Below are 17,996 nucleotides of genomic sequence, written 5' to 3' on the forward strand. Positions count from 1 at the left end.
CTCAGGAAAGGATACCTAGATGGTACATTTACAAAATAGGTGTACTTGATATACTGACCGTACCTAGATGAGTCTATTCATTGATCACAAAGTTTTTTTTCTACATGGGACTTGTCTGCCTGATTTCCCATTAAATTGATCCCTTTTCCAGCCTAGCCAAGTGTAAACGAACCTATGCAGGAACCGAATCTCTACCTGAACATCTTCGAAAAACAATGGGTACTCGCTACCATTTCCACAAGTGGATTTTCAATCATCCTCTTGTCTTCGGCTTTCATGGCGAAAGCAAAAACCGCAAATTATTGTTTATTGAAGCTCAACCATAGGTTTTTTTTGATTTAGAATGGTCAGAAACGGTAATGCCGCGAAGAAGGATTCCTGGCAATTCCTCTCCATCTTCTCTGAGAACGGATGGCCCCCACCACACCGCAAGGCCATCATCTCATCGATTTGAAGCTCCACTATCAAGATAATCCTAGATTCATCATCCTCCCCTTTCTCGTTTCGTATTTCCCATCTCGTCCGATTTTTGGAGGAGTTCCTCTATACAATGTCACATGCACACTTAGTCCAATCACTGAATCAGGTTGTAGTCCAATTCAGGTGAGGCTGCCTTAGAGGAACGGGGACCTTCTCGATAGTTCGTTCAGTCATATGCTACTCTTATCCACCTATAGTCAGTCACGTTTTGGTGGTGGTCATATCTATGATCCGTCTGGAGGCAGTGCTTCTACTTGACGTTCCATCCACTCTTGGTCTGCTTTTTTTCTTGTAATATGCTTATGGAGATCTTTATATATCTGTTGATATCCAAAAGCGATCATCGAATCTGCCCTCCGCGCCACTGTATGGTTTCTATAAAGTAGAGAAGTTTCCTTTTACCCAAAAGCTATCAACTCATCATCATTATCATTCATCATTTTGTGATGTCAAGAAAGCTATAGCATTCTTATCTACATCGTCATTCATTGCTCTACGTTTCACGCGTCTTAAGCACTGCATACACCGTTCAAGCAAATTCAAACAGCGCCGTCGTCATTCTGATCATATCATCCTCGAAGTCTAGTAGTAGGATATCTCAACGAAAGCATCAAGTTCCGCTGTTGATGTCAGTATACATTTTTCTATCCACTCAGCCAGTTTCTGAACATTGAAAGGGCAGACTCCTATAAGTCAGAGCATATCGAAACTTCCATCGAACAGGAAGAAGCATCCGAAGCTCCTTGCACTATAATTGAGGATCCTGAATACAATCAAATCATCAAGTTAGAGTCAAATCTCGAGCCAATACCTGAGACACAACCCGAAATGTCTTCTTCCCATCGATCTTCATCTGGCAAGGGAAAAATCTCCTCTTCTGGGAAGTCAAAACCAAAGCAAGACGATTGGTCTGGTATCACAGATCCAGAAGAGCGAAGAAGGGTACAGAACAGGTTAGCGCAGAGGAAGTTCCGTAAGTTATCACCGTATCACTCAGGCTTCAGCAATTTACTAATGTTTTATAGGTGATAAGACCAAGGCGGACAAAGAGCGTCAAGACCGAGATGATGAGAATCGTGCTCACGCAGGCCATTCTTATCATACAGCTGACTCAAATGATGTATACTATGACACTGCAGATGCCGGCGGGTCTCCATGGGGTTCCGTCTCTATGAAACATGTTGTTTCGAAAGGTAGAGCTCATGAGGATGCATCTAGACACGGGTCTCGGCCAGACGACGAGGCAAGCTACTATGAAAACCCCGACGCAGCTTATGAAGGGGAAGGCTATTACAGAGGAGATGCGACTTCTTATGAGGATGATCAAGCCTATTACGATTATGGGAGTGCAGCTGGCAGCGGTAGCGGAACTTCAGGTTATTGATCAAATCAATATGACTCACCTGGTCATTGGGTAAAAGCAACGGCGGCGTGCGACCCGGAACGACCTAATCACATTTCACGACCTTGAGACAAATTTTCAGGCTGCTCTTATACCCTGGCTTACACGCTGTATGATACTTTTAGGCCATTTCCATTTATTCTCGACTTTCATTTTAGAATTCATTTTTATCGATACACACGGTGGACAAGCAACAAAAAGGAGGATAGATTTAACGACACCCTGCCCTGATATACTTACGCAATTTATTACTACTTTCATTTCATCTAAAGTTTCGTCTTTTTCTATCGGGCAGAAATCGATTGATGCCTGTTTTCATGTAATACTAGAGTTTCTATGTTCTATGGTGCTTACTTTTTTGTGGCTCAAATATCCAGAGTTGAATTTGTGAATTCAGCTCACTTTGTACTTTTACACTTCTATAGAGATTTCATCCAATGCAAAAACTTTAACGTAAGCCTTTGAAAAAACATGAAGTTTGCGAGATTATAGGCGCCTGGCAAGACTGCACTCGCTAACCCCTGACGAAGCCACCGCATGGTTGTCTCATGGATGCCAATCATGATTGTTAATGTAATCATTGGCAAAAACTACCAGCCTGCATAGCTTGCAAGTTCACACAATGACAAGGAAGTTCGCCATGAGTACGAGAGATAGAAAGGAGGGTGAGGTTGTTGAAATCTGTCAAGCCATTCTTCACCAGGATTGGTGGGGGAAAATAAACGTCCGAGGCTGTGCTTTTGTGAGGTTCTTATGTCGTGCGACCAGATATGACAGGTTCTGTTGCGCATCTCACTCAGCCTGAATTTTAAAGTAGATAAGCATTCCAGATAGGAAAACATACGAGATGAGAGCTTCACGGCAGTTCTCGTATAGTTCGTGTGGAGAACGGATATGCCTTGAATTCGATCCTTAGGAAGCGGATTGATGCGTTTTTGACGACGGAGACAGGGTATAGATGGTGGAAGGAAGATTCGGAGTGGCGAAATAGGAAACATTTCAACGTTTTGGGATTGGTAGTTCTTCTTTCCTGGGATACTGGCTCACGAGAGGATTCATTAACCTTATGTCCAGATTTGGGAAGCGGTTAGTGGATGATGAATGGTAAGGCGTGTAACGAGTACTCCAACGCCAGATTGTGGTAGGTGCAGTGCATGGGATGCTGGGGAGGTACTAGGTAGTTAGTTCGATCAAATGCCAGATCATCTGCAGATTCTAGACGTACAGCAGTCGTGACAGAGTTTCAGCTGATGCTGCATGCTCCCGCCGTAAAGGATCACTAGGTATGTAAGGTATGGGCGATGTGTCCTAGGCGGGGCCGGGTCTGTTATATTCCTTTCAGTGGGTAGCGAGGGGGACTACGTAGTAAGTAGCCCAAGACGAGACCGAGATATCAATAGTACGTTTGGTACGTAGGGATCAATGCAGACAAAGATATTTCTAGATTGAAATGGAATATGATGGAGCAAGTATTCAATCCTGTCTGTGATTGTGATAGATACACTTGACACCTTGGCTTTAATTGAAAAGATTCTACATATCCATGGATATTCATGTCCTGTTGCTCTGTATTAGTTGTCCATACCTAGGTACTTAGCCATGTATGTTTGATGTTCGCCTTTTTCTTCATTTGATAAGGGGAGCTGGACTGAGAAGCAAGCTAGCTCATCCGTATCGTAGCTCATACGGTGACCCACAAGCACTATAGATGCCTGAAACTACGTATTCTCGCACTCTCAATACTCTAGCACGTCTAGTACTGATAATTCACAGCTAATGACCTAATAAGAAAGCAAAGCTACCTACTATCTTAATAAGTCAAAATGTAGAATCCCGAGTAAGTATAGAAGTTCGAAGCTTCAATTTCCCATCAAACAACATCTGTCAATTCCAACTATCTTTTATCTTTTATCAATTTGCAATCAAGATCATTTTTTATCAATATTTCGTTTTAATTCACCAAATTTCAATTCGAAGATCAATCCCAATAATAATCGAATCTAAAGAGATTTCCATTCCAACATCCATTAATCTCATCGATACAATTGCTTTTGCTTTTGCTTTCACTTTGACTTTGATTGATTACTTCTCCTTTACTATTCGGTCCCATGCAGTAGCGACGGAAAATGGCAGATTCACAAGATCCAGTCGTCACTGTCGCTTCCGACAAGGAAGATGTATCACCAACTCCTTCAAAATCAAAAGCCTCGCCCTCAAAAAATGTTACTACTAATACCAACTCTCCCCAAAACCCTCCATCAACAACGACGAAACCAACACATGATATAACGACGGAAGACGAGGAACGCAGAACCCCCGTCCCAGATAATAATTTAACCACGCCTGCTGGCAATACATCGTCGCGCTCACGCAACAAATCGGCAAAAGATCAAGCATCTACTATGCAAGGAAATCTTGTACCTCAGAATAACAAGGTTCGTCATCTGAAAAAGGATGACGGAGAGCCTCTATGGAGAAAGGACATCCAATATGATTTTTTGAAGCTCATCTTTGAGGACGACAACGCCGTATTCACAAACGGTTACGATGATACCCTACCGAAACAGACTTTCGCAGACCTCTATATCGATACGATGGCTAGGAGTAGTAAGACGAGTAAGATCTTGAGGGACAAATTACTGAGCGAGCATGAGCCAGCGAAGAACATGGCAATGGTGTGCCTTTTGGTTAATCTTGGTCGCATGAATACCACTTTGAATTGTGAGTAATTATCTTCTTCGTTTTTTCGCATATATTAATAATGTTTTAGTCTTTCCAGAAATGCGAGCACAACTTCGTACCTATCATGCCATTCCATCTTTGCAAGCTCGACAAGATCCGAATTCTTACAAGCAGCTTCAAGATGCGCCTCGACTCAAATCTATACTGAAGGGTGCATCTGAGGATCGTCCTGAACCTGGTACATTGGAAAAGATCAAATCAACGCCGATTCCTCGAACAAACCCAGTCAACCTTATTTTCGTTCTTACTAACCATGCTACGAAGGTTACGGAATTGCATTTTCCTACAACCCGGGAATTTTATGATCTAATCATGAACACTCAAATCACCAGCAAGTCGAGAGCAAAGGCGTTTTTATGGTTGATGTGGTTCTATCTTGAGTCGGATTTCACGGAAGAAGGGGCAGATGAGAACCCATTTGGGTCTGGCGTAGATTATGATACCGACGTCAGAAATCAAGGTGTTCCACGACTACAAGATATGACAGAAGAAGAAGAATTATTGGAGAACGTTGATACAGAAGAGGAGCTAGAGTATGGCCATACTAAAATGCGCGAACGCAAACGTATCATTGAAGCAGACCAAATCGCTTTCCAAGCAGAGAATGGTCCTCCAAAACGTGGTCCTAAGCCAAAGCTCAACTTACCGCTCGATGAGGGTTCCAATTCATCTACTATTATGAGTCGTGTTCGGCCTCGTTATGATGATGTAGTTGGAACTCCTGCTGGTTTGATTAGTAAGATTCGCCCCAGACACGACTCCGATCTTGACAGCACACGCTCAACCCCGCCCCCTCGAGTCTTTAGTTCCAGCAACATGCGTATTAACAGTGTTCTTAATGCAGGCTCCAGGTATCGAAGCGGAAAGAATGGTGAAGGGTCATCTCCAGCGCCAGAGGTGCCAGCTACTCTTTCCAGGCGACATCGACCCCTAACTGCACATCAAATCGCAGTAGAGCGGAACAGGAACCAACGAGTCGATTATATTCTCAGTCGTGGTATTAGAAAGGCACACCACTCGGCGAGAAAGTTGCGTAAACAGCAAGGCGTTTTCGCTCGTGCATACCAGAGGGTGAACGCGATGTCAGATCCATTCAGCGACAGTGAAGATGACACCTATCACAGGAATCCTTACCCATTCAAAGAACGTGGGTTTGGTGGTCTAGTTCAACTCGAAGCTGAAGAGGATGATTTTGGAGAAGAAGTATCATCGTATGCAGCTGCTTTTCGACGTGCCGGAAGAAGACTCGATCGTTGGGATGGTCAGAAGGGCTTGAATCTTGGAGTTATTGGCACCAACCGCATCTTGACAAGCAATGGCGTCAACGGTCATCGCGCACGCGATAGTGATGAAACCGAAGATGAGCCAGACGAGCCAGTTATTCATAACCCAAAGCACCAGGCGAATGGGCATGTTACCGTACACGCAGGAGGGGATGACGATCTTGACGATATGGATAAGGAGCTTCTGGGTTTGGTATCTGATGATGACGAAGATGGTCTCGACCCGATGGAAAAATCTTTGTTGGGAATTGGTGGAGACGAAACCGAGATAGAAGCTAGCGACACGGGAATGGATGTGGATTAGCTCAACTTGTATTGATATGATAGGGTAGGGTATTGAAGGGTATGGAGATAGCTCGATAGGCTTGTCGAAAGAGGCGTTTTGGGGAGACAAATTATAGCTGGCGTCATTATTAAGGCATGAAGTGAAAACGACTTTATAACCTGCCGAAGGATATTTGATAGAGGGACGAAAGGGTTTGAGCAAGATGTGATAGCTATCTATGTATAACAAATTATTCTTAGGTACTTATCCTTAGCAGCCAAGGAAATCTATAGTTGCATGATTTTACTAAAGATTTTGAGACGTTTAAAGTGTTGATACATGTGTTGTACAAGTTTGGTAGAATACCTAGATACCTACCTACTAAACACCGTTTTCAAGAGGCTGTTAAGAAACCGTTTATTCGATTGTGACACCGGCATAAGTACTTCATTGAGAGAGTACCTACCCAGCACATTAGGCTATTTTTAGAGGAGGGATCCATTATTCCGTGGTGTAAATGCAAGTAATCGCAAATTAAGGATAATAAGTTACGCACAGAGTCGTTGAAACTTATCAAGAGCTTACATTTCTAAGGTTCTAAGGTTCTAAGGTTCTAAGGTTCTAAGGTTCTAAGGTTCTAAGGTTCTAAGGTTCTAAGGTTCTAAGGTTCTAAGGTTCTAAGGTTCTAAGGTTCTAAGGTTCTAAAAGGTTGTCATCAGAGATACCTCCTACCTAGGTACCTAGTAATAAGTACATAGATACCAGCTAAATGTACCTGAGCCTACGTAGTACCTACCTTCTTTTAGTATCTATTACTAGTACCTACCTAGTACCTAGATGTAGATATCTAGGTACATCGTTTTCTTTCATAAGCTCATTTTATTTCGGGCAAGCACATCACTCCCCTTTCTAGAGTTCTAGAGGTTCTAGAGCTTCTAGAGCTTTCTCGTATATAATTATCTCCCTATCTATGTATACATATAACTATAGGTAGGTATGTATGTATATCTATTGATTTATTTCTCTATCTGTTGGCTTACCCAGGTATCTATGTATCTATCTATCGGTCTACCTTTGTATCGGTCTATCTATCCATGATTGATCGATTATCTACATCCTGTGTGAGATTGCACAGCAGGTCTTTGAAACCTAAATTCAGGGTTAGTGGATGAACAAGCTTCCAAAAAATTGAACTTTGGAAAAAATACGTCACGAAGCCTACCATTTTATAATTTATCATGTATCATTTATAAATCACTTAACTAAATAATCACAATCCGAAACCTTGCCATTTATTCCAATCCAATCCTATTCAATCTAATAATCTTTCCCATTTTATAGTACCTGCCTTGCGCAGTGTATACTTAAAATTATAATCCATTTTATTCAAGGAACTCTATCTTCTGCGACCATCCAACAACTCGGCCTTGAATCATCTATGCGGACCAACGATGAACGTGAAAACGTTAATTAATTGAACCTAAAGGAGTTGTCGAGAATCTGCTGGAAAACTTCTCTCCGACCTTGCTTATTCTTGTATGAGCTCCCACGACAAGATGTTCTCTTATTTACGACCTCACCGGCGCATTCCCTCGACCCCTTCATCCCCGATTCCTGAAGTGCCTAGTTTTGAACCGCCAGCACGTCCAGACCATGGCCATCCTCCACGACCTCATGATGCTAGATTCGAAGATGAGTCGTCGCCTGTTTCCTCTCCTCCATTTTTACCTCCCGTCGCGCGGGTTTCGAGCGCGGGGTACGGAAATACATTTGAGAATTTGAGTTTCAATGGAAAGATCACTACACACAGCCATGATCCAAGAGGGCAGAACTGGGTGGATGCGAAACTCAATAATGGACAAAAGGGGGGTCCGGAGCCTGGAAGCAGCCAGAAATCGCCATTATATACGAGCAGTCAAAAGTCTGAATCTGCGGAACATGCAGGATCGGTGCCAACTAGAAATGCTGGACCAGAACATTCTAGATCACAATCCAATGCCATTTACGATTCGAATACGAAGAAGTTCTTTGGGCCGATAATTCCAGAGCTAGATATCAAATCGACTGGGAGACGACCTACGGGTGCTCGAATTCCTTCTCCAACCCTCGAGGCGCCTCCCACACAGTCATCCAAAGGAAGATTAAAGATGTTGAATCCCATGGCTCTTCTAGCCCGACGAAGAACTTCCCAGGCTATAACTCAACTCACACCGGAATCGCTTACGACAAACTTCAATTCGAATGATAATTTTGATCCTCGAATTAAAGGCACAGTTGTTCACGACTTTAGTGCGCCAAGGGGACCACGACGGAATGTCTCCCATAATGATGTCAGTACAGCGGATGGGACCAGGTCGTTCCAGAGGAGTCCTTATACGGATTCAGCGACAAGCGATAAAGCAGGAAATCACACACCAGTATTCACGGAGAATTTTGAAGAGGAACAATATCCCGCCGCTGGTCCTCATGTGCGGAAAGCTAACGACTTATCTGATCTCACTGCACCTAAGCCTTTGTATGCGCGAGAAACTCAAAGGCCAGTTGATCAAGGCACGGCGTCTAAAGGAAATGATGAGTTGCAAGCTGGAGATCTAAAGAGGTTGAGTGCACAAAGGTTATCCTCGGATGCTGGCCCTCCAGTAATACCAAAAGCCGAAACTCCTGGCCCAGTTGAAACGAAACATATATTAATTGACCCGGCATCAACTCCACCTAAAGCATGTCCGTCCTCGAAAAACGGTGGTCGAGCACGAAATGTATCCGATGTTTCGGCAAAGGATATTCCAAAACACATGAAGAGTACGTCTTCGAGGTTCAGTTTTGATATGATAGGAGCTGCGGAACAGGAACGCCTGCTTGAAGATAGACATCGTCAGAAGGCGTTGGAGAAGAAGAACAATTTGGACAGTAACGACGATCAACAAATGTATGATGAGGATGATGACTTTAATTATGATGACATGATGGATGATGATGGATTAGAGGAGAGAATACCGGGTGTCAACGCTGATTATGACGAAGAGGATGCATTTGCTGGATTCGATGGTGGATATGAGGAAGATATACCAGGCATCAACACTAGTACTTTGGAAGAGATTGAAGAAGCAGAAGAGCAGCAAGAAATGGAACAAACTGCTCCCGTTAAGAATGAACCGCAACTCGGTCTGCTAGATGGAAATGTGGCAGGCTTTACCTTTCAACCACACGTACCTAGTCCTATGAGTCCGTATACTCCTGGAGCTGCGACGACACCTCGTGACTCTAATGGGCAAGTGATTGGCTTCGCTATGACGAAGTACTCGCCTTGTCTTACGTCGGATCCTCCTAGTTCTGTCTTCACACCAATCTCTCCAGATGGCAATTTGCACCTCCTAGACAAGCAGCTACCTGGAGGGAAATCTATTACAGAATCAAAATTTCAGGGCCTGGGTATAGTCACCGAGGTTCCAGATGAATCACAGGATGATGTCACCCAACAGCAAAGCTCCAAGTCAACGTCATTCTCTTACATCCCAGGACTTGATGACGACGATGATCTGTATTTTGATGATGGTATGATTGGTTTGGAGGCGGGAGGCGATGAGAATAGAGATGCTGGCGGTTTTGATGAGTCTTTATTTGACAACAATGATACGGATGAATATGGACGCCCGATAAAAGATCAATTTATGGCTGCACAGATGCCGAACGTTGTTCCGACTGGTATTGCAGATACAATAGGGGAATCCAAAGAGGACACTCTATCACCGCTGTCTCCAATAGCTAATCGCCCAGTTGGAGGTTTAGCACCACAACCATCCTTCTCTGAAAATAGAACCTCAGATGCGGCCCCAATTCAATTGATAACTCAATCATTGACGCAAGATAAGCTTGCTGCATACCAAGCATCCCTCGCAGCGGCTGCTTTCAGTGCAGCTGCCAGTGGCAAATTTCGACGCGATAGTACCCAAAGTTTATTTCACATTGACTCGGATCGCGAAGAAAATCAACCTGGCTTGGTCACCGATTCTGGTCATACTTCTTCCCAATATGATCATCTATCCCCATCGTACGATGATGATTTTGATTATGATGATGCATTAGAGGACGATGAATTCATCGCTGCTGCTAATGCAGAAGCGCTTGCAAACGACCAGGATGGGTTTTATGGCCAAGAATTTGGGTTTTACTCACACCCTGCGGCTAGCTCTGCAGAGTATGTAAATGGTGGATATTTTGGTCCAAGGGGTATGGATGGGATAATGAGAAGTCAGAGCGGTAGAATTGCGTCCCGAGAACCTAACCTTACACCTATCACTGAGCGCTCGGAGTACTCCAATCGTAATTCTTTCATGTCGATTTCACATCTTCACGCGCCGTCCGGTAGCTCTCCTATGGTTAGTCCGGGCTTGGCACAGTTGATGATTGCGGAGAGTTATGAGAAGGGCTCGGATATGAGTATGGAAGCATTGTTGAAGCTGAGAAGTCGTGCGTGGGGTGGAAGCCAAGCCAGTGTGAAAAGTTCGGGTAGTAATGGAAATGGAAATGCTAGTCCAAAGAGTGTTGATGGGAGTGGCAGTCCTGTGGCTGCAGGACCGCTTGTACAATCACTTTGGAGTCGCAGAAAGAGTAGCGCATTTGGTCTTGTAAATGAGGAGATGGAGAGTGGGATTGGCGATGTGGGGAATTTGAATACGGATCAATCGTCCCCTGAGTTGGAAGGAGGGAATACTATAGCGAAAGATGTATCATCAGGGAATGAACATGAAGGGGATGTTGAAAAGGTTCGAAGGCCATCATTTATCAAACAACATAAATCTACAACAAGCGCGGAGTCGATTAGCTACATGAAAGAGGATGATCCTATCAAAGGCGAAAGATGGATCTTGGAAAGGAGGAGAACAGCGGATAGTGGAGAGGTGGAATTGTTAGGTAGGGAGGTTCTAAGTGGTGGTGCGATTTAAGCTCCTTGGTTTCGTGTCAGTATAAGCTCTGCTTCGCTCTTGCATATATTTGGCGGTTAGCGATTATGTTCTATTTTTATTTTTATTCTGGTGCGAGGGAGGGAAGCTTGATGGTTTAGAGAAATACTTTGTGGGAACGGGAACATACATGTAGGGATAGGAATAGATTGGTAGAGGGAGGAGAGGACGTCTTTGTCTTGGGGAGATGGGGTTGTCACTTGTGCAGGGCGTAATACTATTTACAATTAATTGTTATGATATCCAATGTTAATTTTTTTTATTCTTCAAGTTTTTTTTTTTTACATGATTGAAGTTGTAAGTAGGGTGGGGTTTGATATATTATTGTTTGTAGTTTGCTGTGTGATTGTGTTGTGCATGTATGGGCTGATGATGTAGGATAAAACTTAAGTGGTGTGTTACAGGAAGGATGGGAGTATAATGGATTTTTTTTGTCTTTTTCTTGCTGCGGTTGGACTGTTTTGGATTGGTGCGTCTTTGTAAGATTTCTGAAGTGTGTGGCCTCTCTCTCTCTCTCTCTCTCTCTCTCTTTTGATGTTTGTAGAAAGAGAGATTTAAGAGGGAGGGTCGATTTCGGTGGTGTTTAGAGAAGAAAGAGGAATTGAGGAAGTGGGAAGGCATATAGGGGTTTGGAGAAGGTTATTTTTGGTGGGGATGGGGGATGGGGGATGCGAGTTCAGATTAATTTGGGTGAGGGATTTCGGGCAGGCTGAAAGGAGTGGGGATTTGAAGAGATATTCGGGGATGGTGAAAAGAGATTGGTATTCGGGAAGGGTTTGGGGTGATTGAAGTATTTTGAATATTGGTGGTGGGGAGGTTGCGGGAGTAATGTCTTTAGAGGGGAGCTTGATTGATGGAGGGAATGGCTTTGACAGCCAGAAGGCTTGTCTTTTTTGGAAGAGTGTTGCTACTTTCTTGTTTTGCAATGGAATCTTCACAGAGCATAAGGGGCTTCTTGATACTTTGTAATGGTAGTATCTGATGCCGTTAATCTTGTTGCTTCTGGTCGGAAAAGATGTGTGCGAATCGATATTGTTCTATATAGGATTTTAATGGGCTGATATCTTTGCGCACGCAGATATATATCTATATGGTACTTCTATCGAATCTTTGCACTCTACTATTGTGTTCCTTGGAAACATGATTTGCTCTATTCTCTAAATCGATACCTCGTTCCTGTTGTGCCGGAAATGATCGTTGATGGTAGCAAGGACGACACGTTTCAATGAGAGAACAGCTCCAACTAAAATATATGAAATTCGGTACGACTTGTGTATATATTAAGTGAGGAAAAGTAAGGATGAGGATATCACGCTATCTGCTTCCATAAGTATCGTCTATTCATGCAACATTCTCACAGTTGACCAGCTTTTGACAGGAAATGAACCGCTTGTAAACTTTGGAATTGCCAAAGATGCACTTTTTGCAGTGCGTTCATTTCTAGAGTCGAAGACCCGTTGCTAAGTACCCAGGTGTCTCTAATCGACAGGTGCTGTCCAGGCATCACATTACTTCTGCACTTGCCGCCCTGGACCACTACCTCCAACGGTACAGCACAGTCGCTGTTCAGTGTTCTAGATCATCAAAATGTAGCAATCTAAGCCGGAGATTCTACAGCGAGAAGTTCTGCATGATCGCGCGAATACAGAATCCATGTAGATAGACGCCTTGTTGCTTAAATTTGATGGAGTTTCAATCATTTGAGATGAGTTCTACGGTCTTCTATGAATACGATCTTTGAATTATGGTGAGAAGCGCTACTTAGGTAGTTTTGGGGAAGTAACTTGGAAGGTGAATATAGTATCTGCCGAACAAGTAAAGATGAGAATATAAGTGAATAATAAAAAGTGAATTGATCCCTTTGAATTTTGAAATTATGAAGTATGGGATGTAAATCCTGGTGAGATTGAACGAAGCTACGGAGCTTCAAATTTATACCTATCTAGGCCTGAAATTACTATATCAAATGAGTTCGTTGTAAGTAGTAGTGAAAGAGTCTTAGGGCATACTTGGATAGTCTACAATCATCAATAATTTGGCTGATTTGGAATCACATAAAATGATCCAAACTCAAATGCTATGACAAATAATAATGGGTATAGGTTGTTTGACGATGGACAGGTGTCATTGGCTATAGTTATGTATATTCGGAAAGTATACATTCATAAGAAGAATCAAGAGAGAGAGAGTGTGTGTGTGTGCGCGAAATGCACCCTCTCTCCCTCGAGTTTCATTCCCATATCTATAACCTTGCCAAGGTTACCCCTTCGCTTCTCTAGGACGTTGGTCACGTGCTCTTAGAGAACGTCAATGTCTCTAGCGATGAGCCTACTAGACAAATAAGAGAGGGTTTGAAAGCTTATATTGACGAAAAGATTCTGTGAGGAATTCATAAAAATGATCTTCAAATTTGAATACGGAGATAGTGTGATGCGATGCGCTACGTTATGACAGAGGCCAGAGCAATCTTCAGGTCGCAAGAGAGAGAAATTAAAGAGACAGTATACCAAGTAATACATACATCGTATCCTACATGACTCCAAGATCATTGTATGATCCTTCATCGATCTCATGTGAGTTTGAAAGGGGGCTGGGAAGAAATGAAGATGAGATGTGTGGTGAATATCACCAAGTCCTTCACCATTGGTTAAACGAAGAACTTCACTCTATTTCACCTTCGAACAAACACCAGCGACGACATTTAATCTATGTGACTTCTTTACCAGCCTCCTTTTATCAAGGTAGTGCAGATTCAAGGCAATGAATGAAACTCATCTTTGTTGGCTTAATTTCTTCGCACAATTGAGAAACATCTAGAAATACCGATTTCCTTCCTCGATGTTCTTATTCCTACGAACACGAAAGCAAGACTGGTGGAAAGAAAAGCTAATTTCATTTGAGCGTACTTTTTTCCTTATTTCACGATCTGTTCAGAACTTCAGAACCACACTTCGACCTTTCAATTCCCCTCTTACCCCTATTACCTGTGTACCATCAGATAATCTGTTGAAGCTGTTTGTACCAGTTGCAACTTAGGGTGTTTTGAGTTGTCATTTGCCTGTATACTCTACTATTTCTCGCATCACCATCTTTCACCTACAGCTCGCCAATCTTCCTCTCGCCGTGTTTTTCCAATCAATTGTCGTCGTCCAGAGCGAATCTTGAGAATTTGTCTTCTACCGTATCAAGTTTTACGGTACCAGCCATACCAGCCATACTAATATACACACAGCTCATTCTCCTTTCACTAACAGTTCTGAGCACGTTCTGTTTTGCTTATAGGCCTTCATCTGCACCAACACAGGATTTCTCCTAATCTCCATCTTATTTGATAATTACTTAAGAACTTCAACATTATCAGTGCAAAGAATCTCCAGCAGAAAACTTTCAAATTACCTACTTTCACTATCTCAAGTAATAACTCAACTCAAACGAAGAACTTACCAATCCTATTTTCGACCTCGATTCTTGTCACCATCACATCAAATACGTGGAACTACTTCTGCAACTTGTATCGCAAATTTCATCAATCACGACGACTTTGTTCCGTATAATCGAAACACCTGTGATTTTTATGAATCTCCTCATATTCTTCTTGTTACTCATCAACTTACTTCGAAGCTACGCCAAGATGTTACCAACACAAGCAACATATAGCGCCCCGAATTCTACCCAAAAGAAGTCCGCCGATATCAAATGCGTCCAAACCACCAAAGGATGGGTCTGCGCTCTTTGCTTTCCTCTCGGACATCCTAGTCGTGCTCTTGAGCGTGTTATGAACCTTGCTGAGCTCAGAACTCATGCTGCTGGAAATCATTATGCTTCTCTCGGTCAAGATGAATGGGATAACTATGGTAAGTCAAATCATTTGCTAATATCACAACTCTTGATAACCAGCACTACAGTCAAGAATTCTGTTTACTTCGAGGCACAATTCAGAAACCAAAGCAGTCTTGGTTTTAACAATGGTGTCATGCATGGTCCCCCTACCATTGCTTCGCAAAAGACGCCTACCAACAAGGCCGGTGTTCTCAAGCGTACATATGTTCAGAAGGCTGAGTCTATCGCCCCCGAGTCTGCATTTGATCTTATGGAAACCATGATCAATTTCAATCCCATTGCCAACGATGATGCCGCTAACTTGTCATCGCCAACTACTCCAGTATCCAAAACTGGTCCTTCTGGCGATTCATACGCACATCTTCAATTCAATATGGCTCCACAAGATGAGTCTGAAATTATCACATCACCAGATACACCATCTCGCAAGAAGAGTGTCACCCCCAAGAACCCCCTTCGTCAAAGATTGAGTGAAAACCCTTCATTTGAATCTGCAGTCTCTGTTCACGGCCTCGCTAAAGTTCAAGCTGCTGGTAACATTGGCCTTCAACGATGTCTCGATCGACAAGCTCGTGGTCTTCCTCGCACATCCAATGTCCCTCTCCAATTCGCTGCGACTCCTCGCAACGGTACCATGGATCTTCCTCTTACTGCTGCAAACTATGCTGCTGCTGGTATGCCGAATATCCAGATTGAGAAGCCTACTAGACGTACCAAGAAGATTGATCGCCGTCGTCAACGATCAAGTTCTCTCAATATTGCTGATGCTGCTGGTATTGACACCTTTCAGTTGACTAACACTGCTACGACCAACACCTCGCTCAATATCTTTGGAGTTCCGGCTACTATCTATGGCCAAGCACCCGGAGCTGCTTACAAGTCTCACGCATATAAATCTATTTATGCAGACGCTCCTTCGCAGAACCAGCTCCCACATCCAGAGCTTTCTCTTCCCGGCCTCTCTTTTGCAGATCAATCAATCAGCAATATTGGTCTCGATAACATTTGCGAATCTTTTGACTTCAACTCATACATGGCAGACACCAATTGTACAGTGGGCAACGATTCAGCTGTTGAAGCTACAGCTCCACAACAAAATACCGATACCGTCGATGACTTCTTCACATGGGCTGGCATTACAAACCACAATATAGCCCCCTCGAACGATATTGAGAGATTTGATGCCGATTTCTTCAACATCGCTAACATTGCTAACACGGATAGCTCTGAAATCGATGCTATGTTGGGTTATGGTAATTCCTCTTCTCCTCAGAGCAGTAACCATAACTTTACGATCTTCAAGGCCACTTCTTTTGAATATGGTCCTGCCGGTGTTCAAGTCTTGAAGGATGCTGAAGCAATCATCTCTGCTCGTTCATCTTTATCTGGAACTAGCTCGACTGCTTTTGCTTCTTCGTTAAATGCTTTATCGCCTTCTCTAGCTGGTTCGAACGATTCTTCTGTCACCAAAGCTTCTGTACCGGTGGTCAAGACTCTTTCTGGTGCTGTTGCTCAAGAAATGGCTGCTGTCCCACTTTCCATACAAGAGCTGGAGTCTGCCTATAAAGCATTGACACAAGAGCTCGCATTACAAAAGGGATTGCACCAAGCAGATATTAGACGTCGCAAGCTTGAGGAAGAGAAGACTACCCAACGCCGCGAGAATGAAGCTCGGATCAAGAAGAAGACCGATGCTCGATATCAGAGATTGAAGGATCAGAGAAAGGCCAATGAAATTCTAACAAAGCAATTGGCGGACCAGAAGAAGACGAACGATGATTTGAGAAAGCTACTGGCACAGGAAAAGACTTCGCGCGAGGAAGATAAGGAACGCCACAGTGCTGAGTTCAAGGAACAGACTGAGCTTGTTACTAGAGCCAATGCCACTATTTCTCGACAAGTTTCGGAGATCGATATGCAGAAGAAACAACTTCGTCAGAAGACCAGAGTAGTGGCTGCTACGACTACTAGAGAGGCCGAAGCCATGCGAGCTCCCGTCATGCAGAAGCCTACTATCGACAGAAGAAAGCTTGTCACCGCCAAGAAACCAGTTGCTTCCATCCAGGCACCCGAAAGACTTGTCTCAGCCTACGATAAAGGTAGAAAGATAACTCAACCATCCAATGTCGCTACCGCGATCGATTCGACTCGGGCTTCGAGCTCTATAAAGCGAGCTGCTCCTGGTGCTTCGACTTCTTCTTCTACTAGGGAACAAGTCATCAAGAAGGCACGAATTACTGTTGCAGGCGATGCACCAAGAAAGTTAGTTCCAGATAGCAAAGGAGGATATCATTGGAGTAATAAGTTCGATACTTCGGATAAGTTGGTGGGCGAGGAAAAGAAGAAGGCAGATGCGGAGCACGATAAAGAGTGGTTGAAGATTATGAATGAGCATACGGATAACAAGTTTCCTGGTAATTCATTGGGTATTCGAGGTCATCTTCCTGATCCTAAGCGTTTCAATGATCACGGACGTTTCTAAGGGAATCGGGACTCGAAAGGGCTGGATGATTGGGAGATTGGGAGATTGATTAAGATTGATTAGTTTTCTTTGTACACTTTTGGGAGGGAAACGGGATATAGGATTCTCCAGATTTTGTATGAGCACGGGGTCGATAATTAGATAGATATACGCTCATCTATATCCGCGCAGTTTAGACTCGAGCGTGGTTTGAGTAGAGAGTTTTCATGTTATAATGTTTTTACTACAAAGTGAGTTCAGTATTCTTCTGGATTTGTTGGCGGATGAAAATGGATAAAGAGAAGTAGATAAATAGTGACGAAATAAAGGATTCATGGAAAACTATTTATTGGTTTCCAGTTCGATTTTATTCTTTTTTATCTATTTTGAATAATCATGTAGACTGCAACATATGAGTATCTTACCAATTACAAATAGAGTGATAGTGTGATGATCTTGGAGATAGTCTGAACGGACTCACATAATTTTAAAGTTGATGTAGTATCATGACTAGATGAGATAATCTAACTATCCAAAAGCAACACGATTTTATTTCTTCTGA

General features: G+C 43.2%; 4 protein-coding genes across 4 annotated transcripts; all 4 read left to right on the forward strand.

Moving 5' to 3' along the window:
- Positions 1-1,308: 1,308 nt before the first annotated feature.
- EAE97_001073 (uncharacterized protein) lies at positions 1,309-1,864 on the forward strand (the record flags this gene model as incomplete). Its single annotated transcript, XM_038871583.1, has 2 exons — positions 1,309-1,453; positions 1,506-1,864. 2 exons carry the CDS (start codon positions 1,309-1,311, stop codon positions 1,862-1,864), a joined length of 504 nt encoding a protein of 167 aa, XP_038737484.1.
- Positions 1,865-3,737: 1,873 nt separating this feature from the next.
- EAE97_001074 (uncharacterized protein) lies at positions 3,738-6,479 on the forward strand. The gene is made up of 2 exons (XM_038871584.1): positions 3,738-4,603; positions 4,653-6,479. The coding sequence occupies exons 1-2, from the start codon at positions 4,009-4,011 to the stop codon at positions 6,209-6,211; spliced, it is 2,154 nt and encodes a 717-aa protein (XP_038737485.1). The 5' UTR covers positions 3,738-4,008; the 3' UTR covers positions 6,212-6,479.
- A 1,249-nt stretch (positions 6,480-7,728) lies between these two features.
- EAE97_001075 (uncharacterized protein) lies at positions 7,729-11,115 on the forward strand (the record flags this gene model as incomplete). The annotated part of the gene is made up of 1 exon (XM_038871585.1): positions 7,729-11,115. One exon carries the CDS (start codon positions 7,729-7,731, stop codon positions 11,113-11,115), a length of 3,387 nt encoding a protein of 1,128 aa, XP_038737486.1.
- A 3,649-nt stretch (positions 11,116-14,764) lies between these two features.
- EAE97_001076 (uncharacterized protein) lies at positions 14,765-17,455 on the forward strand (the record flags this gene model as incomplete). Its single annotated transcript, XM_038871586.1, has 1 exon — positions 14,765-17,455. One exon carries the CDS (start codon positions 14,765-14,767, stop codon positions 17,453-17,455), a length of 2,691 nt encoding a protein of 896 aa, XP_038737487.1.
- Positions 17,456-17,996: the final 541 nt, after the last annotated feature.

This window comes from Botrytis byssoidea, assembly GCF_014898295.1.
Source record: "Botrytis byssoidea strain MUCL 94 chromosome Unknown BBYS_002, whole genome shotgun sequence".
NCBI classification, from domain to species: Eukaryota; Fungi; Ascomycota; class Leotiomycetes; order Helotiales; family Sclerotiniaceae; genus Botrytis; species Botrytis byssoidea.